We start from the raw sequence: 23,349 nt of genomic DNA, 5'->3' as shown, positions 1-23,349 counted from the left end.
GAGGTGAGGTCCCTTCCCCTGGGGCTGTGGGGGTGGCAGGAGGAATAGAACACTCCCTGGGGCAGGTTTCATTTTCCTGGAGTCCTTGCACCTCGGATGCATTCTGCCCTGCACAGAGGTCCCATTCTGAAGGCTATCATTTGTGAGTCCCCTCCTCTCAACCCTGGGTCCCTGTCCCCTTCCAGTCCCCAGTGGGCTCATCACCAAGGCTTGCATTCTTGCTAATACAACACCAACTGGAAAACCTCGTATTAGTTAGATCCATTAATTTGGAACCTGCTATGACTTTAAAACTGAGTAAGCTGGAATAATTTGAAAGACAATTTTAGGGGCCCCTGTGTGGCTCAGTCGCTTAAGCGTCCATCCCTTGGTCTCGGCTCAGGTCTTGATCTCACAGTCCTGGGTTTGAGCTCTGCTTAAAACAAAACAATTTTAGGGGCGCCTGGGTGGCACAGCGGTTGGGCGTCTGCCTTCGGCTCAGGGCGTGATCCCGGCGTTGCGGGATCGAGCCCCACGTCAGGCTCCTCCGCTATGAGCCTGCTTCTTCCTCTCCCACTCCCCCTGCTTGTGTTCCCTCTCTCGCTGGCTGTCTCTATCTCTGTCAAATAAATAAATAAAATCTTTAAAAAAAAAAAACAATTTTAATTATGGAAAAAAAATACAAACAAAAAAGTAGAAAGGATAATGTAATAAATCTCCCATGTACCCATCACCTAGCTTTATTGGTAGAAATTACCAACTCATATCCAATCAGTGTTTATTTTTTCTTCACCCCCTGATTATTTTGAAGCAAATCCTGGACACGTTATTTTACCTGTAACTGTTTGTCTCTCTCTCTCTCTTTCTCTCTCTTTTTTTAAGGTTTTATGTCAGAGAGCACGCACAAGCGGGGGGGGGTGCAGCAGGCAGAGGGAGAAGCAGGCTCTCCGCTGAGCGAGGAGCCCAATGCGGGATTCGATCCCAGGACCCTGGGATCATGACCTGAGCCGAAGGCAGACACTTAACCGACTGAGCCATCCAGGTGCCCCAAATTCTGAATATTTTTAATCGTCCTTTGGCCTAACTTGGCTGAATTTTGGCAAAGGCTTTTTGTCGCCTTTCTTCCGTACAGACAGCAGCGCAGGGGACAGTGCAGAGAGCCTGGAATCAGACAAGTTTTGAGTTCAAAGCCTGACTCTGGCTTTTAGTAGCTGTGTGCTTGGCAGAATTACTCAGTCTCCCCTTCTCGGGGTCCTGGTCTGTAGGGCCGAGCTGCGGACCCCACCCTCATGGGTAATGAGGGTCTTCTAGCAAGTGCTGAATTTCAGCTTGGCATCTGTGAAGCATTCCTCAAATGTGAGGCCCTTCCCTAATTGGCCTGTTTTCCTTCCCAGTCTAAGTCAGTGACACTTCTCTGCAAAGGTGAAAAGGACGAGAACTTCCTTCCCAGGAAGACCTCGCAACCACATCCCTTTCCGGGTATCCAGCTCCTGTGCTTCCTGAAATTCTTGGTTGGCTCCTTAACTCCTTCTGCTGTTGCATGGGTGCTCTCTCCCTCTGTTCTCTCCTGCAGTCTCCCCAAGGGCTTGAGAAAAATGGTCACTCGGTCTCTGTGGCCTTCACGCCCGGACTCCCTCCTCCCCCAGCACTAGAGAGGTGGGTCCCTTGTGGTGGTTCTGCACTGGGAGCTGCCCCAGGGCTTGGTAACTGCCCTTCAGGTCAGGGCAGGCAAAGAGGTCAGAAGCCACAGGGCGTTGGCACCCAGGGAAAGAATTAGGTTGGTGAACCATTGCCTCCATTGCCAGGGGCTGTCACTCAACAGGTTTATCAGCTCCTGGGCGCAGAGGCAGTGGTTCGGGAACCTCTGGGCATTCTCTTGCTTTTTCTGAACCGGGGATGTTGGGGTTGAGGCACTAGAGGCTCTGCTCGGAATAGAGTGCCCTGTGACCTGTAGGGCAAAGGTACTGCTCAGCCCTTCTGGAAGCTGATGGACTGGAGAGAGGAGAGGGGCCGTGGGCCAGACCTTAGAAGCCTTTAGTGGTCAAGGGAGGCAGGGCAGTGGGACTGTAGGCTCTGGTGTTTCCCGCTGTTACCCCAGCAGTGACATCTAAATATTGTAATGACTGTGTGACCATCACACAGCTCATCGTCAGCCCTTCCTCCCTGTCTCCTCCCATGCTTGTCGGATACCTGTAGGCTCCTGAGGACCGGGCCTGGGATTGAGCACCCACTCCCAAGTCAGGCACCCTCCTTCACACAGCTTATCTCTTGAAGACCTCACAAAAGCCCTGTCAGTTTCCACAGGAGGAAACTAAGGTCCGAGCCAAGGAGTACCCAGTCAAGTGCCGTAGCTTCTCTCTGGACCCCCAAGCCCTCCGCATACCACCCCGGCCCAGCTTGCACCTGGCCTTCCAGAGTTTGTGGTACAGATGAGTTCACCGGGGGTCCTGGGTACAGTCACCAACATCACCCCATGTGCTTTGGGCCTGAAAGAAATTAGGTAGCACCGGCAGTAATAGAAACCAGGCCAAAGGCTTAAAAAAGACAAAGGGTCTTCGTGGCTTCTGTTGTGTGTTTGTCAGGGTTGGGGGCTTGCAGAAAGGAGGCTTGGAGGCCTGAAGGGGTTCCCAGGATTGGGTGTGTGTGTCCTAGAGGGGTGGGTGAGTCTCTGCCTCTCGGGGGTGGGAGAGGGCTGCCAGGAGGTCTTTTCTTTCATTGGTTGTGTGGCCCTGCCCTCCTCCCCCTCCTTCTCCTGGAACATTCCAGACATTCCAGACTGCCATTGCTTTCAGGATATGGATTAAAACCCCAAACTGAGATTTGATTTCCTCACCCCATCCCCTCCCCAACTCTTCCCTACGCTGAAAAGAAAGCCCCTAAAACTGGGAGTTTGAGGTAGGAGGAGGGGAGGGTCTTTTTGACCTTCGACCTGAGATTACACTAAGGAACCATCTTGAAAGAGCCATCTTCCCACTGGGCGCACGCACCCGGGTTGCTTTAAGCCCTTACTGGTTTGAACTCCCAGGCAGGCAGCCCCTAGAGGGAGTGACTCCTGTCGTGGGGCATCAAGCTAGATCGGTGTCCCCAGTCTTCCAATGGTGTAACCATCTCTTCCTCAGTTCTCCTACAGCTGGACTTTGATTGTGAGGCTTCCTGCATGTTCTCTGCCTGTTTGGGCAGGAAATGGGTGTTATATGGGATATCCCTAACTAGGGCAGATGCCTTGGGGCCCCCTCTTTGCCTATGAATGGAATCAAAGAAAGTGGCCTGGTGTGGGATCTGAGGACCTGGAACTGGACTTGTTTCTCATCCTTCCTCTCTGTCCTGCATGGTAGTCTGACGACCTTAGATCAGGTTCATGAACCAACAAGGTAGAGAGCCACACACATAGATTCCCTTCAACGCATCTCCTCCCTTCCCCTGAAGTCATTTTGTCCCAGGAAGAGATTTCCTCTATGTATTTCATCAATAAAAACCTTTCATGCTCAGAGCTGCACAGCTAGAAGGGATCTTAGAGACGCTTCAGTTTCCATTTTGCAACTCTAAGACACTTAAGGTCACAGGGATGGAAATGGATGAGCTGGCCTAGGACAGAGCCAAGAGGGAAACATTTTCTGTGAGAGCTTAGCATCTCTTCCTCATGTGTTTTCAACACCCACCTCCCCTAGCAGGAGCTGACAAGGGAACACTGAGGCCTGAAGCTTACTTGGCTTAGTCAGATGAAGACCCAATCAGGGGCAGTTTAAGAACTGGAACCGGATTTTCTTGCTTCCCAGACCAGTTTTCTCTCATGCCGTTAGAATTTCATTGGACCATGTCCCTGAACTAAGTTTGTGATCAAGGATATCCAGAGACATAAATGACAATTGACCAATGAAGATCAAGTCAATTGAAATGTTGTAAGCCCAGGGATTAGGGCATCGATTTGGGTCGTGAGCAGTTAATTGCCCTGGGAATCAGCCTTGAACCTGAAAGCCTTCCTCGGGAAAATTACACTTTTAAGAGGTATTTGAAAGATGGAATGGAGAAAGCGAAGTGATTTGGAAGGAGGGAAGGTGGCGGTCATGATGCCATGTTGTGCGTTAATCATTTCCACCTTAGTATTCCAGATGCGTCTCTTACTAAAAGTATTTGAAGCCCTTTGCTAAGCTCTAATATTATCTAGCATCACCTGAAACCGCCCTGTGAATAGGTATTGTCCCTGTTTTACAAAGAAAGGAAAGTGAGCCTCAAAGAAGTGAAATCATTTTAAGATCAGTGCTGTTAGGTGGAACGGAGATTTAAGTCTACACCTGTACAAAAAACACTTAACTACCACACTGCTGTCCTGCTGGGATTTGTTTGCATATATGCCTCTCCCAATAACCTGTGAGCACCTTGAGGTCCGGCACTTTGTCTGTCACCGTGTCCCCAGTATCTACAACAAAGTATAGCGTGACATAGGCAGCAGTTAAATGGGTGTTGGGTTAATGCATGACGTCTTCCATAGCAGCTTTGTATATCTAGTGCCTGAAACGCGGTGGGAGGTGAGAGATGAAAACAGGTGGTTGGTGAAGGAGAGAGCAGGCGAGACCTGAGCAGAGGGACAAACAAAGCAGGTGTGATTTGGGGGGAATTCTGTGACTCTGGTGCTTCGGGCCTCTGATCTCAGTCTTCCTATCTGTGGTAGCGCTGATACCTTAATGCTCTGAAGTGAGGCACCCTTCCGCCAAATCTTCATCCCTGAAGGTTATCATTCTTGGTTTCTCAGACTTTGGTGTTGAACAGAAGGTCGGGACATAAAGACTGACCTAGGGATTAAACACTGCAAGGTCGTAGGCCCCTAAAGCATCCAGAGTGGTCATTAATCCTCTTAACCTCTAATTTCAGGAGTCGGAAAATTCAGATTCGAAATATCCCACCCCAGCTGCGTTGGGAAGTAAGTGATTGGGGGACACCCAAGACATGGGGAAGTGGAGACAGGAAAGGAAGCCCGGGCCAGTCTGAGTTGGCAGAGATGACTGGGGAGGTCCCCCAGTGGTTCGGGGGTCGGCCAGGGATGCTAGTACTGAGGGAGGTTGGTTGGGTCTCATCCTCAGCCCAGGACCGCCCATCCCATGTTAGCCCTTTGGGCTTGTCCCTGTGATGAGAGGCATTAGGGAGGTGGGTAGGGTGTTCCCTGAGCCCCAGACTTAGACCCCAGAGGCCCAAGTCTACTTCCAGAAAGGCCCTTAGATGCCTTTTTTGTGCTCAAGTACATTTCTGCAAAGATACCCCGACAAGTTACCCGCAGTATCGGTACCCTGAAAAGGGTAAGCCAGACGGGTCATACTGCTCAGGTCTCCACCTAAGGCTCTGCCTGTGCCTTGGGGTGAGGATGTCCGGCGGCTGGCTTCGTGGCAGTTCCTGGGATGCTCAGAGTACCCTTCCTCCCTTCTCCTTGCTCCTAGGTGCTGGACAGCCTGCTTGCTCAGTACGGTACAGTGGAGAACTGCGAGCAAGGTAAGGGTATGGAGGCGGTGGGCGGTGGGGAAGGGGCTGGGTGGGTGCTGGAGCAGTTGGGGGGATTCATTTTCCACGATCACATCCACCTGGCATACCAAAAGCAGACAGACAGGTAGAATATGGCCCGAAGGGAGAAAGATGCACAGGGGACGTGGCTGTGCTCCTTCTCTCTGAAACAGGTTTCTCTGTTTAATGAGCAAAGTCATGCGTTTCCAGCATGGGGTCCCAAGTCTTAAGTCATGGTCGAAAGAGAGGTCTGAAGGGTTTAGCAGTAGTACAAGCATAGAAATTGGGCGCTCAGCCTGAGTAGGTCTGCAGTCCCTTTTCTTTAAAAGCTTCATGATTCTTTATGTTTGGCTGGAATAGTAGGCTCGTTATCTCCTTGTAGAAGCTCTGATTGTCAACTCCATGTCTTTGGTCAATATATATATAAAAAAAGCAGAGATTATACTGGGCACACAGTGATGGGCAGGCACAGTCTTTCCAGAGTGGGCCCATAGGAGAAATCTAAGAAATCTGGGTCATAAAATATTTGCTGAGATTTCTGAGCTTTCTCCATTGCTTTGGGTTATAAATAATTTTCAGAGGAAACGAGCTAAAATAAGGAGTGGTTTTGGTTGGACATAAGGGAGAGCTTGGCCATTTGAAAAGATATGATTGGAGTTTGTAGATGTTCAAGAAACATAAGGAGTCACCCCGTGGAGATTTAAATGTTCATCTCCATTTTCTGTGGAAAGGTGCAAGCTAGAAATCACTCGAGATTAAAATATTTGCCTCCACAAAGGTAAAGTGCTGAGTCCATCAAACAGGTTCTCCTGCTCTAATCCTATAGGTTGCCTTTTTGTCATAAATGCCAGGACACAACAGGACGCACTGGTAACCATTGCCCAGAACTGCTCACGTGTTAGGCTAATGACTGAGTTACTCCTGGACAAACAGCAAGAATGAGTGCTGGCTGGGGGAGCCCATCGTGAGCTGCCCTGGGAGGCCCCGCAGGAGTCCGCACTGGTCCAGATCTGCCTGGGGGTCACCTGGGAGCTGTCACACACCGTATCAGGAGGGGAGACCCGTTCCCTGGAGAGAACAGAATGGGAAGTGTTTGATTTTGTTTGGACAACAGAGAAAGTCTTCTGGTATCACTTTCTAAGTGAGGTCATTTCTGTCCACTCTTTAAAATCACGCCCCTTCGCACCATCTCCTTTAACCCTGGCTTACATTTTTCCGTGGCATTCATTCATCAGCCTCTGGTAGGCTGGAGAATCTGATGATTGTACTTTGCTTTGTCTGCTAGCGCCAGAATGTAAGCTCCAGTAAGGCCGAGTCTTTGTCCGTTTCATCCACTGTCTTTCAGTTTAACTGGAAAGATTGTTCTTTCCAGAATCTCCCTCACTCACCACCGTGGTGGGGGCGCGCTGAGGATGAAGGCCCGAGGGGTTAAGAGCGGTCTGCACTAAGAATTTGTGGCCAGGTGACTTACTATCTTCAGTGCTGAGGGCAGAGGTTTAGTTTTTGTCACTGTCCCCCACCCTAAGGCTCAGCTGGTCCAGGGAACCCCAAATCAAAAGACAGACACAAGACAGGTTTATTTTATTAATTTAAAATAAGAAGTGTGCCCCCAGACCGCCTTAGAATTCTATTGTCCAGCCCAGTCTCTCCCTGTAGGAAAGAGTATAATGGCAAAATCAAATGAAGACCGAGAGGTTTCATGGTAAGAACGGAGGACTTGGATGGGATTAATGGCAGATGCCATGAATTTATGATGGATTGAATGTGCATTTCCACTGCCAAGATGTTTGGAAGACTGAGTCAGGAAACCATAGCTGTTCTTCTCAGCCCGTTGAGCTTAGGTCATGATACGCTCACGTTTGGTCGATCTGTCCTTGATGTTCTGCCATGGAAGTGGGTCTCTTCTGCCCTATTCTTACAGATCATGTCTTGGGATGTTTGCTTCTATAAATTGCTAATCTTACTGTGTGTGGATTTTTAGCTAGTTGAAGTTCCCAAGAATAAATTTGTATCCCAGACCAGGTTGTACGCTCCCTGCTGCCTCAGTGCTATGCTGACTGCACCCTTTAGTTGCCCAGCTCTCTGAGGGGCTGGCCAGGGGAAGTCAAGGAAGACACAGAAGGGAAAATGCAAAAAGGTTAATTTGAATTTCCTAGAAGTTCTGGAGAGAGGAGCCTAAAGGGGAAATATTTTCCCTTGTCATTCATGTATTTCCTTCTTGCAACACATGTAACTTCTTATATAACATGGATGAGCTTTTAACGCTTGGGGTTCATTGGTGGCATCTCCAGATTGAGCTGCTCTAACCTTGGCCTCTGTTTTGCTCCCCCAGTGAACACCGAGAGTGAGACTGCCGTGGTGAATGTCACCTATTCCAACCGGGAACAGACCAGGCAGTGAGTGGCCCCGAAGGCGGGGTGGGGAGGGTCTTCTCGGGGCCTGGGGAGCCAGGTAACACATGCTTCTACAGGGCTGGGGTCTAGGCAGGCAGGAGTAGCCTGCTTGGGTTCTGTTACTGTGATAGCCAGTCGCAGACTCTTGTTCTTCGGTTCAGGGATCTCAAGCGTTCAGAAAACTCAGCAGGATTGAGAGCAAATCCATGGAAGGGAAGGGACCCAAAGACCCTCCCAGGAAAGGTGGGGAAATCCTCTTGAGGGAGAAAAGGTTGGCTTTCTCTTGGGTCTTTAGTTGCCCTGGCCCCTCAAGGGTCCTTTGCTGTGTCGACGGCGCCATCTAGTGATGGTGAGGAGGAACTGCGAGATTTACAAAAGGGATTTGTTCCTGTTCTGATGTGGCGGGGGCAGACATTTTATTGCCATGATGCCACCAGCCCAGTTCGCGCTTTTTTCGGGTGCTGTCAGTCCCATCACACCCATGCTTTCTGGCTCCTTAAGCCCTTTGGTTGAGCAACTACACTTCTCAACCACTGGTACTGAAAGACTTTGTACACTTTGTGCATTGACTCGCATTTAGCTTTTGCCAGCTTTCTTGTTCCTTCAGCATGCCGCCTCTAGCCGGGTGATGATACGTTGTGAAATCCCACCACTTCCTCAAATCCCATTTTCTTTTATTTTTCCTTATTTTTTAAAAAGTTTATTTTTAAGTTATCTCTACGGCCAGCGTGGTGCTCGGAACTCAGGATTCCGAGATCAAGAGTTACCACACTCTCCTGACTGAGCCCTCCAGGCGCCCTGCCCCCATTTTCTTTTCAGTGGCTCAGGATTTTCTGTAGGTCCCTACTGCCCCTTGTGGCCAGTGTGTGGTCCTTAGCCTGGCTTCAAAGTCACGTCAACACTCTGCTTACTCCCCACTACCTGTTGCCGCCTTGTTAACATTTCTCACCTGCATCAGCCAGTGTGGGACTGGAGGGCACTCGCTTCCTCCCTTCCCACAGCATTATTCACTCCTGCTTTGCAGACATTCCAGATACACTGAAACTCCTGCTTCCAGGCTGTAAGCAGGACATGCTGTCTCCCACACCCCCCCCTTTTTTTTAGTTTCCTCAAACATGGAAGGTAGCGACTCCACGGGTGTAAAAACAAGTCTCTTGTCTCCCCATGTGTTTATTACATTTATTCGCTTATGAATCACATGGGATTCTCACATTAATCTTACATGATACATAGTTCTGGCTGAAATTAATAAGCCAGTTCGAAATCCGTTGGGTATAACTTTTCCCTTTGATGTTTTCAGACATTTAGACTGGAAAGGTCTCTGAGGTGGAGGTGGGAGTGGGGGGTAGGTGGTCATCTCCCTGGTGTTTAGTGTGTTCCAAGTTGTGACCCAGGCTGCTTTACACATGGAGTGCCTTTGGTGTGATTGGCTTGGGTTGGAGTGACCAGTAGCTTCTCCCTCTGTCCTCAGAGCCATCATGAAGCTGAATGGCCACCAGCTGGAGAACCACGCCTTAAAGGTCTCCTACATCCCCGACGAGCAGATAGCACAGGGTCCCGAGAACGGGCGCCGAGGAGGCTTTGGCTCTCGGGGTCAGCCCCGCCAGGGCTCCCCTGTGGCAGCGGGGGCCCCAGCCAAGCAGCAGCAAGTGGATATCCCCCTGCGGCTCCTGGTGCCCACCCAGTATGTGGGTGCCATCATTGGCAAGGAGGGGGCCACCATCCGAAACATCACGAAACAGACCCAGTCCAAGTGAGTGTTGGCTGCTGGGCAACGGAGCTGGGGTGCCTCCTGGTAGCACACCTGGGAGTCTCAATATTGACTTTTCAGGAAATGTTGCCTGGAATGTGTTCCCTCTTCTCCTCATTGGGGGCGGGGGTGGGGGCAGGTGGCGAGGTTGAATGGGCTGGGGGCATGCCATTTGGTGGCAGTGGCTGGGCCACACCGTTATTAGTAGGAAGTGTTCTAGAATTTCTTGTAGGAAGTGTCATCAAGCAAACATAGTCTAGGTGAGTCGGCAGCCCTGGAGCGCTGTGGGTTGAGCACTGCCTGTTGGTGGCCGTTGGCTGGGCAGCCTGGCCAATGCCAGCCCTCAGTAATAGGTCATCATCCCGCCCCATACCCTACTCCACCACTGCTCCTCTAATCTCTTTAAAAATTTGACTTTATTTTTATTTGTGTATAGTTGACCCCTCTGTAATCTTTATAGCTAATCAGTGTCCTCTGGAAAAGAACAGGTCACGTCATGTCCTTATTCCAAATGCATCCTTTATTATTCACTTTTAATTTGGGACAGTGTGCCTTCCCTTTATAGTTGTTTCACGGGGGGAGTCCAGCATTTAAGGGGAAATGCAGCTTTAGAGCTGTGGGCTGCTGATTGCCAGCCCTGGGTTCCCATGCTAGACGCCACCATTGTCCCCCACCACCTCCTGATTGAGACAGAATCCAGAGCAGCACGCTGGCCCCGGGTTCCCCCGGCCCTTTCTCTGCCCTTCCCCCTTCTGCACTTGGGCTTATTCCAAGAGCCGTTTCTGTACTTTCGGGTGAGGGGAGGTGGCAGGGAGGGTGCAGAAGACTCCGGGTTTCACCGGGGACCCCTAACCGTCCTTGACCTTGTGGTCCTCAGGATAGATGTGCACAGGAAGGAGAATGCAGGTGCTGCGGAGAAGGCCATCAGCGTGCACTCCACCCCTGAGGGCTGCTCGTCTGCGTGTAAGATGATCTTGGAGATTATGCATAAGGAAGCAAAGGACACCAAAACGTAAGGCTTTGTGACCAGGGGGTTGCCACCTCCCCCGCTGCATTACTTTCTATTTGCAAGAATGCAGGAATAAACAGGAGACAAAGGACATAAACTGACATATGAGGTTCTTTTTCCCACAAGTGACACCCTGTATGCCCCTTAGCAGTTCTGTGCACATACAAGCATGTGTGTGTGTTTGTCCTTATACGTGCATGTGCACAGGTGTGCATGTGTTACCAGGAATAGGACTCTAATGAATGTATTCCATAGTTGGCTTTTTTCACATTTATGGATCAGTAATTACTGACCCACCTCATTCTTTCTAAAACGGCATGGAATTCTGTAGTATGGCTATTTTGAAGTATACAACTGAGTGAATATTAATACGCATATACCTGCAAAACCATCGCCACGATTACGATAATGAGCATGGCCATCGCTCTGGTAGTCCTTGTGCCCCTTGGCAGCCCATCCCTGCCTCCCCATTTCTCCAGCACTAAAGCCACCGCCAATGTGTTGATTTTCGTAATCTTTTAAAATGTAGTTTTGTCCCATGGTTTGTCCCGGAAACCCCACATCTGCAGTGGCATGCTCTCCGAGTCTCTGCCTGGCCCACCATGTAACCACTCCTGTCCCTCCCTCCTTCCCAAGGGCCGACGAGGTTCCCCTGAAGATCCTGGCGCATAATAACTTTGTGGGGCGTCTCATTGGCAAGGAAGGGCGCAACCTGAAGAAGGTGGAGCAGGACACAGAGACCAAGATCACCATCTCCTCGTAAGGCTCTCCTTCACCTCTTTATGAGCGGGGTGCCGGGCGGCTCGGGGGTGGCAGTATGCAATATTGAGCCTTACTGCTTGGCCCCAGAAGCCGGGTGCGGTTTCTGCCCTCCTGAAGAATAATCAGTGAGGTGGCAAAGAGTGTTTGTCTCTGTGAGGCCCGGGGCTGCTGAAGCACGTCCTTCCATCCTCCGGCCTGCCCATCACGCCTGCCCCCTGCATCTCGGAGAGCCTGCTGCGGTGGGGGGGGGTGGTCCTCAGGCACGTTTGCCAGGCCGTGAGAAGTGGACCGACCCGGGTCCTAGTCTGAGGATTGAGCGTTTGCTCTCCTGTCTCGTGGCCTGCCTCTCCCGGAGGAACCAGAGCCAAGCAGATCGAGTCCTCTTCTGTGAGCGCTGTGCCTGTTTTCATCCCAGACTGTTCCAAAAGCACAGGAAATGGGTTGCCAAGAACCCCGGAGAAACTTCCAGTCCTGAGCATCCTCCTTGCTTTACGGGCGATGACCTGTCTGTCATTGGACTCATTGTAAATTCAGGGGTTTCAGTTGGGTGTTCTCCTCTCCCTGCACCTCGCTCCCTCTCTGCCCGGGTTACAGACTGAAGGACAGAGATGGGGCGCTATTTGCTGAAAGCGAAGCAGCTATTCTGCGGCTGATTCCCAGCCGGGGCCTCTCCCTGATGGGAGGATGACGCGGCTCTGCTCTCCCGCCAGGCTGCAGGACCTGACCCTCTATAACCCCGAGAGGACCATCACTGTGAAGGGGGCCATTGAGAACTGCTGCAGGGCCGAGCAGGAGATTATGAAGAAAGTTCGGGAGGCCTACGAGAACGACGTGGCTGCCATGAGTGTGAGTGTCAGGCGCCTCTGTTTACCCTGATGCTCTGAGCCTGAGGCCCAGCAGAAGGGGGTCTCCACGTGGGATCGGCAGGCCACATGCTTTTGGATCTCCAGTCGTCCAGATCTTTTCAGTTTAATGAATAGAGATTCTTTATCTGATTCCTAAGGTGGGCGGTGGGTTTAATTCTGGGCTTCGAGGTCTGTGATCTTCATATAAAATTGGTGTTGGTGTGTACTTCAGTGAGTAGAGGGACCATAATTTTCCTCTGATTTTTCTTTTTAATTTAAGATTTTATTTATTTAAGAGATAGAGCGCGAGAGCCAGGGTGAGCTGTGGGGGGTGGGGGGTAGGGGAGGAGCAGAGGGAGAGGGACGAGCAAACTCTGCATTGAGCGTGCAGCCCAGCGTTGGGGCTCAACCCCACAACCCTGAGGTCGAACCTGAGCCGAAATCAAGAGTCGGACGCTTCACCTTCTGAGACACCCAAGCACCCCTCATCTGATTTTTAAAGAGGCTTGAGGCTGTGGGGTGCAGAAGAAAAGGCGAGCCGTGGAGTCTAACAGAGATCTGTCCTTGCTGTGCCTTCTCGTAGGAATGTTCTAGTGCAGGGTTAGTGAAGTAAACCACCAGAGAGATGGGACACCTGAGGCTCTGGCTGACCCCTTCTGGTTGGTGTTGCTGGTTCGTAGTCCGGCGGGAATGTGCCATCACTCACAGCTCCTCGCTCCGAGCGTGCACGCATGTGTGAGAAGCAGAAGGCAGGCAGGCTTTGTGCAAAAGTACTCAGTTGTCCTGTGTTTGCTCCCCCTCCCCCAGCACCGGCCTGTGGGTTCAGCCAGGCCCCTGTAGCACGAGCTGACCTCTCTCCCTCCTCACCTTCCTCCCCCAGCTGCAGTCACATCTCATCCCCGGCCTGAACTTGGCAGCTGTAGGTCTTTTTCCGGCCTCGTCCAGTGCGGTCCCGCCACCCCCCAGCAGCGTCACTGGAGCCGCTCCCTACAGCTCGTTTATGGTAGGTGCAGCCTCTCGTGACGGGCGAGCCCTGGGCCCTGCCATGGCCTCCTCTGGGGCCCAGCCGCCTGCGGGAGCCTGATGCTTGCAAGCTCACGGAGAGAGGGAAGGCAGGTCTGGGATGCCGCTCTTGCGCGGTGCTCCCAGCCGCTGGCGCCCGCCGCGTGCACGGCACCTCGGTTTCCGCCTGGGCTGCCGGCGGCGACACTCTCCCTCGTCCTTGCTGGGCCCGGGGAGAGCCAAGGAGCGTGTCGCCCATGTTGGCCGCCCTGTGTCCACCTGCTCCTCTTTGAGGATGTGCGCACGGGGGTGGAGGGGCTCCTAGGCCGTGCCCCTCGCGCAAGGGAGTAACAGCCCCTGTCTCGCAGCAGGCTCCGGAGCAGGAGATGGTGCAGGTGTTCATCCCGGCGCAGGCAGTGGGGGCCATCATCGGGAAGAAGGGCCAGCACATCAAACAGCTCTCCCGCTTCGCCAGTGCCTCCATTAAGGTGACCCGCTCTGCCTCCTTCCAGCTCCCGGGGAGAGGAGAGGGGTCTGCTTCTATCCCCTCAACCTTTCTTCCTGGACGCCCCGTGGGGCTGCTGTTGTGTGACCTCTTTCTCTGACAGATGGACGTCCCCTTTGCATTTGACCTTGCCCCGGGGCCTTCGGTGCTCCTGGGCTTTCGGGGGAGGGAGGAGGCCGAGTTGCAGCCTAGAAGGGGAGCTTAGGTTCTGGCCCAGACTGATGTGGGTTCAGCCCCCAGCCCCTAAGCCAGGGCCATCGGCCTCAACCACTGTTCCCTTGTCACTGCCATCACTGTCCTAGTACCATGAAATGATGTAGCCGGGGGGGCCCCCGCTCCCGAGCCAGTGCCTGGCGCTCAGTGGTTGCTCCGTAGATGCCGGCTGTCTTTCTGCCTCCCTTCCCCAGGGTCCAGTGCAGAGAGAAGGGAGAGTCTGTCCTCGTGAAACAAAATTAAGTTTCACAAGCCTCAGTCCAGTTGTGTCGATGGTCCTGAAGGAGTTGCTCAGACACAGGGATTCTTTTCTACTGAAGTATGGTCCCTGCCCTCCTCACCGTGGGCATTTTGTCTGTGCCCCCCCCCACTGTGCGCAGGACCCCACAGAAGCCTCCCCAGGAGGCTGGGAGGGTGGGTGGCAGGGAGGCTGTCCTTAGGGAGTGTCCTGGACACATGCACCCACGGTCCTCATCACATTTTTGGTGTAGGACCAATGCCATTGGGGCTCAGGGACTTTGTTCTCGCCTCTCCTAGCCCTTGGAAGTGGGTGGTGGCATTGGGGTGGTGGCAGGGGGCTTGGAGCAAGTGGAGGTCGGGGGCACCTCTTTGACCAGCTCTTTGCTTTCTAGATTGCCCCTCCTGAAACCCCTGACTCCAAAGTCCGCATGGTCATCATCACCGGACCCCCAGAGGCCCAGTTTAAGGTTCTCATCCTTGTTTTTCCAGTGAAAGGGAATCGAGGTTGGGTGGGAGTGGAAATCTGCACAACACTTTCTGAAAGTTTTTATTTATGTAAGTCATGTCTACACCCCCCATGACCCTGAGATCAAGAGTCTCCCGCTGTGCTGACGGGGCTGGCCAGGCGCCCCGAGGACAGCACTGCGGTGCTGCTTTCAGTTTGGCGTCCAACTCAATTTCTACTGACTTCTTCCCTCTTTAGTTCTGAAGGTGAACAGAAATGTTGGACAGAAGGAAGGCTGAGGGCATCTTTCTTGTGCCCTGTTTTAGTTACTAAGGAAGGTTGATGCCCAGTTCCCTTCTCTCCTTTTTTTTTTTTAGTTTTTTTTTTTAAAGATTTTATTTATTTGACAGAGAGAGACAGCCAGCGAGAGAGGGAACACAAGCAGGGGGAGTGGGAGAGGAAGAAGCAGGCTCATAGCAGAGGAGCCTGATTGTGGGGCTCGATCCCAGAACGCCAGGATCACGCCCTGAGCCGAAGGCAGACGCCTAACGACTGAGCCACCCAGGCGCCCCCCCTTCTCTCCTTTAAGTCGTACGACATTGCTGGGTCCCTGGACTTCTGGTCACAGAGCCAGAGAGCGGACAGTTAGCTCCTCCTGACCTGGGCAGGCATGGAGAACGGGGACGCTCTGGAGGCCGTGTGGAATAGCCAGCAGCCTCTCCTCTGGCGGGCGGGATGAGCTGTCTTGTTCACGTAAATGGGATCATCCCAGACCCTGTAGGAGTTTGTAGCTTATGAGTCGTACTTCCGGGAGGTGTGCATTCAGGTACTCGACCCAGGCTCTCCAGTATCACCAGTAAGGGAAGGGGCAGGTTGATGCTGTTGGCCGATTTCACATCACCTGGTGTAGGTGGTTGACGCACCTGGGTTGGGCCTGAGGGGCCGAAGAGGATGGGGGTGGAGCTTGGGGGCCGTATTTCCGCGTTTACCTTGCTTCCCTTTTGTCCTGTGTATGGCCCGCTGATTCACAAGGACCTCTCCTCTCTCAGGCTCAGGGAAGAATTTATGGAAAACTCAAGGAGGAGAACTTCTTTGGACCCAAGGAGGAAGTAAAGCTGGAGACGCATATCCGGGTGCCAGCGTCAGCTGCCGGCAGAGTCATTGGCAAAGGCGGCAAAACGGTGAGCCTTGAGGGTCAGGGATGAAAGTTCTGGATCTTCGTCCTCAAACCCAACAGCTCCGCCCTGGCCTCCTACCCCCCTACTCCGTACAACCTTAGGACTCCTGGCTTGCTCTTTACCCGAGTCTGCTCCCCAGCCTGGCTCCGGAGTCCTCCAGTTACCCGCTAGTGACTTGCCTCTTGCCCCTCCCTCCAACCCCCTCCATGCTTTCTTGATAACACCCTGAGCTTCTCTCTGCCCCCCACCCCGCCCAGGTGAACGAGTTGCAGAATTTGACAGCAGCCGAGGTGGTAGTGCCAAGAGACCAGACCCCGGATGAGAATGACCAGGTCATCGTCAAGATCATCGGGCATTTTTATGCCAGCCAGGTACATGTGGCACTCCCCCCCCTCGTGGGAGGGCAGCAGGAGTCCAGGGGTCAGAGAAGCAAGAGGCCAGACGTTGACTTGCATGGCTTTGGCCATGGCTTGGACCAGTCCCGTGGACTCTGCCTGCCTCTGGACTGGGCCATTCTTTTCCAGGTGTAGGTATGTGATGTTGTAGATGTTTTATGCCCTCTTAGAACTGTAGGGAAAGTGATTTCAGAACTTCCATATGTAGTTCATATTCGGTATAGTGAAGAGTACATGTCTGTGTTTCTTGCAGTATATTAAGTCTTCCCTGTCGTCTGGCTTTCATCCTTTGCTAACCCTAACCCCTTTTGCACCAGATAAGAGAGGAAATCGGTATTACCCACCACCCAGTTTAGTTTGTGGAATAATAACAGTAGTAACAACATTCTGGTTGCCTTTTTCCAGTGCAGTCCCTTTTCCTTTCTCACAATGACTACTCCATCCCATCCCTGGTTCCAGTTCTTCGACCGTCCCATTCCAGAACTCAGCATCCCCACACCACCTCCAGTGGGCCAGGCAGTCGGCACTGCCCGGCAATGGGACTGACCCCGGAGTCTGGAAAGAGGGTGGATATCAGGTTTAAACACTCTGAATCTCAAAAGTCAGAGAAACATTAATTGAAAGGTAATGGGGTTTCCCTAAAGTCCTCTGGCGTCGGACCTGGAAGGGATATGGAGACTCCTGGACATAAGCCCATCTGTTCAGAGGCTAGGCACTTCCTAAGCTAGATGCTGCCTAAGCGGTCAAGGGCGGTAAGGAACCCGGAACCCCAGAGCCCCGGTTCCCGGCGCTCGGTTCCCAGTGTGGTGTGGCCTCGCGGCACCAGGAACAGGGGTTTTGGAAACAGAGGGCGTTGAACTCAAACCCCACATAGCCTTTCTGCTGTATGGCTGGGCTAAGAGACTTTCTGTGACAGTCCTTAGAGAAGTACGAACAAGAGCCACGGTAGTGTCTAAGACTCGGCATGCATCTGGTATACCAAGCATCATTCCGTGGTTCACATACATTAGCTCATTGAATCCCCATGACAATCTCATTGTACAAATGAGGGGCGTGGCAGCGTGGAGGATCGATCCAGGGACGCACGGAGCCAGGATGGTCTCAGTACCAAAGCGGGCGGTGTGTGTGTGTGTGTGTGTGTGTGTGTGTATTTTTCACGTATTAGAATGAGGATTAGAGGGAAACCTGAGTAGGATGCGGTATAAATCCTGAGTCCGCAGCCTTTCCCCACCTACACCACCTTTCTCTCTCTCTCTTTTTTTTTTTTTAATTTTTTTTTTTAAGGTTTTATTTATTTATTTGACAGAGAGACAGAGACAGCCAGCGAGAGAGGGAACACAAGCCGGGGGAGTGGGAGAGGGAGAAGCAGGCTCATAGCATAGGAGCCCGATGTGGGGCTCGATCCCATAACGCCGGGATCACGCCCTGAGCCGAAGGCAGACGCTTAACCGCTGTGCCACCCGGGCGCCCCTACACCACCTTTCTCTTGAACCAAGAAACCAAGCACTCCATTTATGGAAGGAGGCGATACTGGTAAACCAGTTAGGGGCGCCCCGTGTTGCAGTTGGTTTCCCTTGCCCAGCTCTGTTCTTAGCGAAGAAACCTTTAGGAAGGAAAGAGTAAAGAGACGGATCCTTGGTATTTTGTCCATTTTTGATGGCGGAGCTTAAATTTCACTGCTTGTTTGTAAATCCGTGCCTGGACATTTTGTCCCCTTTGCTGGGGATGTGCACGTGCATGGCGGAGCTCTGAGTTGTGAGGAGGTCTCCTACCTGATGACCTTCTGACCAGATGTACCCCTGGAAACTCTAGTTTTATTTTGGGTTCAGTAGCATGTGTGGCAACTTTGTCAATTTTTCAATTCTGGTGTATGAGCTTGTATTCTGGTTTCCCCTCCCCCACCTTGCTGTAGTCATCCCACCCTGCTCCCCGGGGCGAGGGGCTGCTCGGGGCCCACGGGGAGGCAGAGAAACTTCAGATCCCGCTTACCCTCGCTCTTCCTGTTGTTTGTTGCTGGTGTCTCGATCCTGATGGCCTCTCTCCCTCCAGGGTCAGGCTCTCCCCTTGCCTTTGGAGAGATCTTCACTCTTGCCTCTTGTCTGGTTCTCCTACAGATGGCACAGAGGAAGATACGAGACATCCTGGCCCAAGTTAAACAGCTGCACCAAAAGGGACAGAGTAACCAGGCCCAGGCACGGAGGAAGTGACCAGCCCCTCCCCATCACGTCGACTCAAGGACAACGGGCTGGAATCGAGAGCGTGTTCTCCCCAGCAGGCCTGAGAATGAGTGGGAATCAGGGACACTTGGGCCGGGGTGTAGATCAGGTTTGCCCACTTGCTTGAGAAAAGACGTTCCAGTGAGGAACCCTGATCCCTTGGCCCCACACGCCCAACCAATTGGCCCGAAACTGCCCACCCCTCAGGGTGTCACCATGGAAATTCTAGCTCAGGGTGCTTTTAAACGTGGATTGTTTAAGTAAGTTCTCCAGGTCCCACCGAGAGGGTGGGTCAGACCCCAGTGGGAAGAGAAATAAAATTTCCTTCAGGTTTTTCAATCATGCAGAGGGGTGTTTTAATCAGCCTCAAAGGATGGTTTGCTTCTTGACCCTAAAATCCTTCCAGCCTTCTCCTACTTGGTCCGTTGATTAAAATACCTCTATTCTCGTGCCCTGACATAGCCTCTTCCTATATTCACACGAATTGTTTTATCTGTACTGCTACCAGAAAAAGTAGGAACCAATGCATTGCTTTGCTTATGTTATTGATTCAAAGGAGAAGACACACCAGCATCTGTTAGTCTTATTCCACTCCTTCCCTAACCAACCAACAGGAACAGCAAGGAGTAAAGAATGGGGGAGAAATATGATTAAAATATATAGTAATCCACGTTTAAAAGGAGTGCCCTTATGGCCGATCTAGTCCAGATCACCATGTTGAAAAATTGGCGCAGTTAAAATTTTCTCCACTCTGTCGGGACTTCCCCACCAAGATTCCCTGCCCCATTCACGTCCTTCTACCCATCGAGGTGCACATGGGTGGTACTGAATGCTCAGCGGGATAGGGGCTGACCACTGTACTGTCCCTGATTCCCATCATTCTCAGGCAGATTTTATATTTTTTTAAAGTCTATTTTAATGATTGGATATGAGCACTGGGAAGGGGACATGACTCCCCTTGATAAAGTCTCAGTTCCATGGAGGACTTGAGTGGCCCCAAAGGCTGCCACTGTGCCCTCGCTCCAGCCCATGTGCTCCTATAAGGGCTGGTTCCCAGAGGCAGGGGTTGCGGGGCACTCCCCCCCCACGGCACTGTTCCCTTGGTGGTGGTGGGATGTGGAACCCAACCCTGAGCTCCCGGTAAAGCTAAAGTCCGTCATCTGGCATGTATTACGAATATTCAGTACATTGGAGAGTATTTGCTTCTGTTTTTATCCTAGAGGCTTATTTAACCGATGGCTTCTGCCTCCGCAAATCATTGGCATGACCAAAGTGTGCCTGAAAACAAAATTCAAAATACCAGCAGCGTTATGCACAAAGGGGTAAATAAGCTTAATTTATTAATTTACCAGGCTCAATAAGATCCCGTTGGAAGTTCAGCCCTTGCGGAAGACGGCAGCCATCAGTTAAATGAGGTTAGGCCTTCCCTCCGAATATACTGATTGTCAATGCATACTAGCCAGGTGGTGCACTTTTAGCTACCTTGGACAATGCTATCCAGTGTGCTGGGAAGGGAGGAAGGCCTCTCTGCATGTGGAAAAGCCCATGCGTGGAGTCCCCTCCTTCCAACACTGCAACAACGACAGTAGTAATAACGAGACAACCATGACCCGTGGGCGGAGTCAGTCAGGTAATGCTGTGCGCGAAGTAAACTACCTCAAGGTATGAAGTTACCTCAGCAATTACTTTCCTTTTTGTTCCCCCCACCTTTTTTTTTTAACCTTTTTTTTTTCTTTGCGGCTTGCTGATATTTTATATAAAAAAAGAAAAGCAAAGCAAAAGAGAAGCTGATAGTCTTGAATATTTTATTTTTTTAATGAAAAGAAAAAAAACGAGAAAGTCATGTTTCATAATTTCTTACAACATGAGCCAGTGTAAGCCTTTAGGATCTCTCTATGGAGAACAGGCCCTGTGGGAAAAGGCAGCAGGGGCTGCTCTTTGGGGAGGAGGCTGGGGCTGATGGGGCAGGCCCAGGGTTGAGAGAGACCAGGGGGAGGCCCTGATCTCTGACTCCGGGATTCCTAAGCCACTGGCCTCTCTCCTGGGAACTCCTGCCTGCTGGGGTTCAGAGAACCTAGCAGAGCTGTGGGCTTCCAGGGGTCAAAAAACAGTCCCCGGCAACTGGCCCCTGGTGTCCACCCCCGTCTCTCCCTTTTTGGTGAAACGGCATCCCAGCCAGTTTTCCCCACCAGTGGTGCTGTTGAGATATTTTAAAATATTGCCTCCGTTTTATCGAGGAGTGAAATAATAACTAAAAAATATACCTTTAAAAAAAAAAAAACAGAAACAAAAACTCTATTTCTCTGTCTAGAAATATGGGAGCCAAGATTCCGTTGGTGGAAGAGACAGAGCCGCTCTCTCCCCCTCAGAGAGGTCCACCGGGTTTGTCATTGCTGTCTTTTTCTGTTTCTTTCTTTCTTTTTCTTTCTTTCTTTCTTCTTTCTTTCTTTTCCTTTTCCTTTTGTTATTTTCATTTCAGTCCCATCTTGCTGTTCGTTTTGGTCTGTATCAACAGGCCAAGGAGCAGACAGACACTCGGATGACTGCCCCTCTGTCCCCTCTATCTTCTTTAGACTGATCTGATTGATTTTAACAATGGACCCGAACTAGAGGAATCCTTAATTTAGGGTGGTGGGTGGCCAGGGGGGTTAGGAGGTATGGAAATGTGACTGGGGACAGGTTCCTGCCTCGCTCAGGTCTTATCCCTTTGTGCCCATGACATTCCTTTATAACCTCCAGAATGGTCTACCCCCAAGACAGGAGGGCGCAGGGAGAGCATTTAGAGGTAATATCAGGCCAATATAATTTGAGCTTCCCACCTGTCCTAACCACCAAAAAAAAAAAAAAAAAAGGTCTCCCAGCTTCCATCTCTGGCTCTCTATGTTTATCCTAAAATGAAGCAGATAACATTCAGACATCGGCCATTTGGTGATTTAAGGCGAATTTCCAGCAGCAAGCATGCTTTAATATCTGGTTCAAACTACCAGCAGGAAAAAAAAAAAAACCCACAAAAAACAAAAACCACCCACAGTACCTGAAATGTGGTTGTTGCAGTGTTCAGTTTCCTTGGGATCCTGCTCCCTTCACATCTTAAGCCCACGTCCTTTTCCTTTGACTGGTTCGGCTCCCAGAAGAGACCAGGAAGTGTGGCGAGGGACTGAATTAGGCACGGCTCCACTCATCGCTGACGTTTGCCCAGCAGGAAGGTTGTGAAAGTTACCCTATCAGAAGCAGAAGGAATATGGTTTGGTGGTTCAAGTTTAGGGGAGATAAAGGACCTGTCTTGCCGCCTTTGACCCCTAGGCTAGGTCTTGGGGCAGTTCCTTGTCCTCCCGCACATCACCTCCATTTCCCCATCCTTGGCGAGATAAGTCAACATGAAAAGCACTTGGGAGATTTGGATGATCTGAGAAAAGCGACTTTTTAAAAAAAACCACTTCTTATACTCGGAGAATATATATATATGTGTGTGTGTGCACGCAACATATATATTTTTAAGAAAGGACCATCTCTTTAGGATATATTTTTTAATTCTGTGGAACACACAAGAAAACCAAAATGGTTTGATTCACTAACTTTGAAGCTGCATCTGACAGTTACACCCCGATGGCTTTAATCCCCTCTAGGGTCTGGTTGCCTTTTGCAGTTTGGGTTGTGGGCCCGGCTCCTCAGAGGGGTCTGGGTAGGAGAGAGAGCCCAGCGGGGGGACAGGGAATTTGATCCCCTGCTGCTCTCCTGCCCCCCCCTCCCCAGGCCCCTGTCAGTCTTTATTCCTTTCCCTGTGAGCTCTCCATTTCTGGGGGCGGTTGGGAGCGATTCTTAGGTGTGCCTCACTATTGGCATCACAGACCCCGCGTAAAACCCAAGAGAACACTGGGGGGGACACTCCAGGTGGCTCTGTGTCCGTTTTCCTCTGTGCCAAAGACAGACAGACAGAGGCTGAGAGAGGCCACTTCTGAATCAGAGCAGTAGCCATCTTTTGACATAGACTCGGGCTGTCTGAGGGCGGCTTCTGGAAACAGTGTGAGCTAAAGACAGGCCCCTTCCCTTCTGGAGGCTCCTGGGGGACGTGGGGGTGGGACTTACCAAGGGGTAGGGAGCTGAGAAAGGGGTCCATTGGCTCCTGGTTGCACTTTGGGGAAGGAGGGGAAGTTTGGGGCTCCTCTACGTGGGACTGCCCTCCGTCCCCTGCCCCCACTGCGGAGAGAGCGCGGCGAGTTCCCCTCAGGCCTGGCAGGCTGGCGGCGAGGAGGGCCTCAGTTAGCTCTCAAGGGTGCCTTCCCCTCCTCCCCGCCCAGACATACCCTCTGCCAAACTGGGAACCAGCAGTGCTACGAAACTACCTCACAGAGCCCCAGAGGGACCGCCCGAGCTTCCAGTTCGCGGAGAAGCTGGCACCTCTAGTCAGCCCTGTCCTCCCACCTCCCCTCCGGGGGCGGGGATCTCCTTTCATTCTCCAGACGTGTTTATGGGGGAGATCCTAGTGGCTTTGACATTCAAACCGTGCACCTGTGTTTTGCCTGTTTGTTGAAAACTGGTAGAAGGAAGACAGCGCAGCCTAACAGAAAGTAATTGCAGGAAGATGGAAGACAGTCTCAGTGCCAGGGGACCTAAAGCCATCTCCCTTCCGAACGCGCGGTGGCTCAGACGCAGAGCATCTCTCTTGTATTCCGACTTGGAGTTGACACCAGCCGAGAGCTTCGGCTTCCTTCCTTTGGCTACATGAGGCTTCTCTATCGGGGTACAGGCCAGGGAGGAGGCCTCGTGACCAAAGGTGGAGGTAGGGGTGGGGGCCAGATCCCAGCCTGGACCCTCGGGGCCCGTGCGCCTCCTTGGGGCACAGCCTGATGGTGGCACCGTGAGTCGGGTGCCTTAGTGTGGTTGAATCCGGACTGACAAGACATGAAAGAATTTTTTTTTTCTTTTT

General features: G+C 51.7%; 1 protein-coding gene across 2 annotated transcripts in view; it reads left to right on the top strand.

Annotated features, from left to right (window-relative positions):
• IGF2BP1 (insulin like growth factor 2 mRNA binding protein 1) overlaps positions 1 to 21,426 on the top strand; it is a 41,199-nt gene extending 19,773 nt beyond the window's left edge. The window contains exons 3-15 of one of the 2 annotated variants that reach the window (XM_011221826.3): positions 4,849 to 4,897; positions 5,409 to 5,460; positions 7,802 to 7,865; positions 9,334 to 9,615; positions 10,490 to 10,624; positions 11,258 to 11,380; positions 12,094 to 12,229; positions 13,109 to 13,231; positions 13,602 to 13,718; positions 14,581 to 14,655; positions 15,683 to 15,814; positions 16,069 to 16,182; positions 18,321 to 21,426. In XM_011221826.3, the coding sequence (XP_011220128.1) occupies positions 4,849 to 4,897; positions 5,409 to 5,460; positions 7,802 to 7,865; positions 9,334 to 9,615; positions 10,490 to 10,624; positions 11,258 to 11,380; positions 12,094 to 12,229; positions 13,109 to 13,231; positions 13,602 to 13,718; positions 14,581 to 14,655; positions 15,683 to 15,814; positions 16,069 to 16,182; positions 18,321 to 18,413 (1,495 nt within the window). In that variant the 3' untranslated portion in view covers positions 18,414 to 21,426. Of the gene's footprint in view, positions 1 to 4,848; positions 4,898 to 5,408; positions 5,461 to 7,801; positions 7,866 to 9,333; positions 9,616 to 10,489; positions 10,625 to 11,257; positions 11,381 to 12,093; positions 12,230 to 13,108; positions 13,232 to 13,598; positions 13,719 to 14,580; positions 14,656 to 15,682; positions 15,815 to 16,068; positions 16,183 to 18,320 lie in introns of both variants that reach the window. The other variant, XM_002916827.4, reaches the window with a different exon arrangement.
• The last annotated feature ends 1,923 nt before the right edge of the window (positions 21,427 to 23,349 follow it).

The sequence above is a fragment of the Ailuropoda melanoleuca genome, chromosome 13, assembly GCF_002007445.2.
Source record: "Ailuropoda melanoleuca isolate Jingjing chromosome 13, ASM200744v2, whole genome shotgun sequence".
NCBI classification, from domain to species: domain Eukaryota; kingdom Metazoa; phylum Chordata; class Mammalia; order Carnivora; family Ursidae; genus Ailuropoda; species Ailuropoda melanoleuca.
The sequence above is the reverse complement of the archived record's forward strand: the minus strand, read 5'-3'. Positions and strand labels throughout refer to the sequence as shown.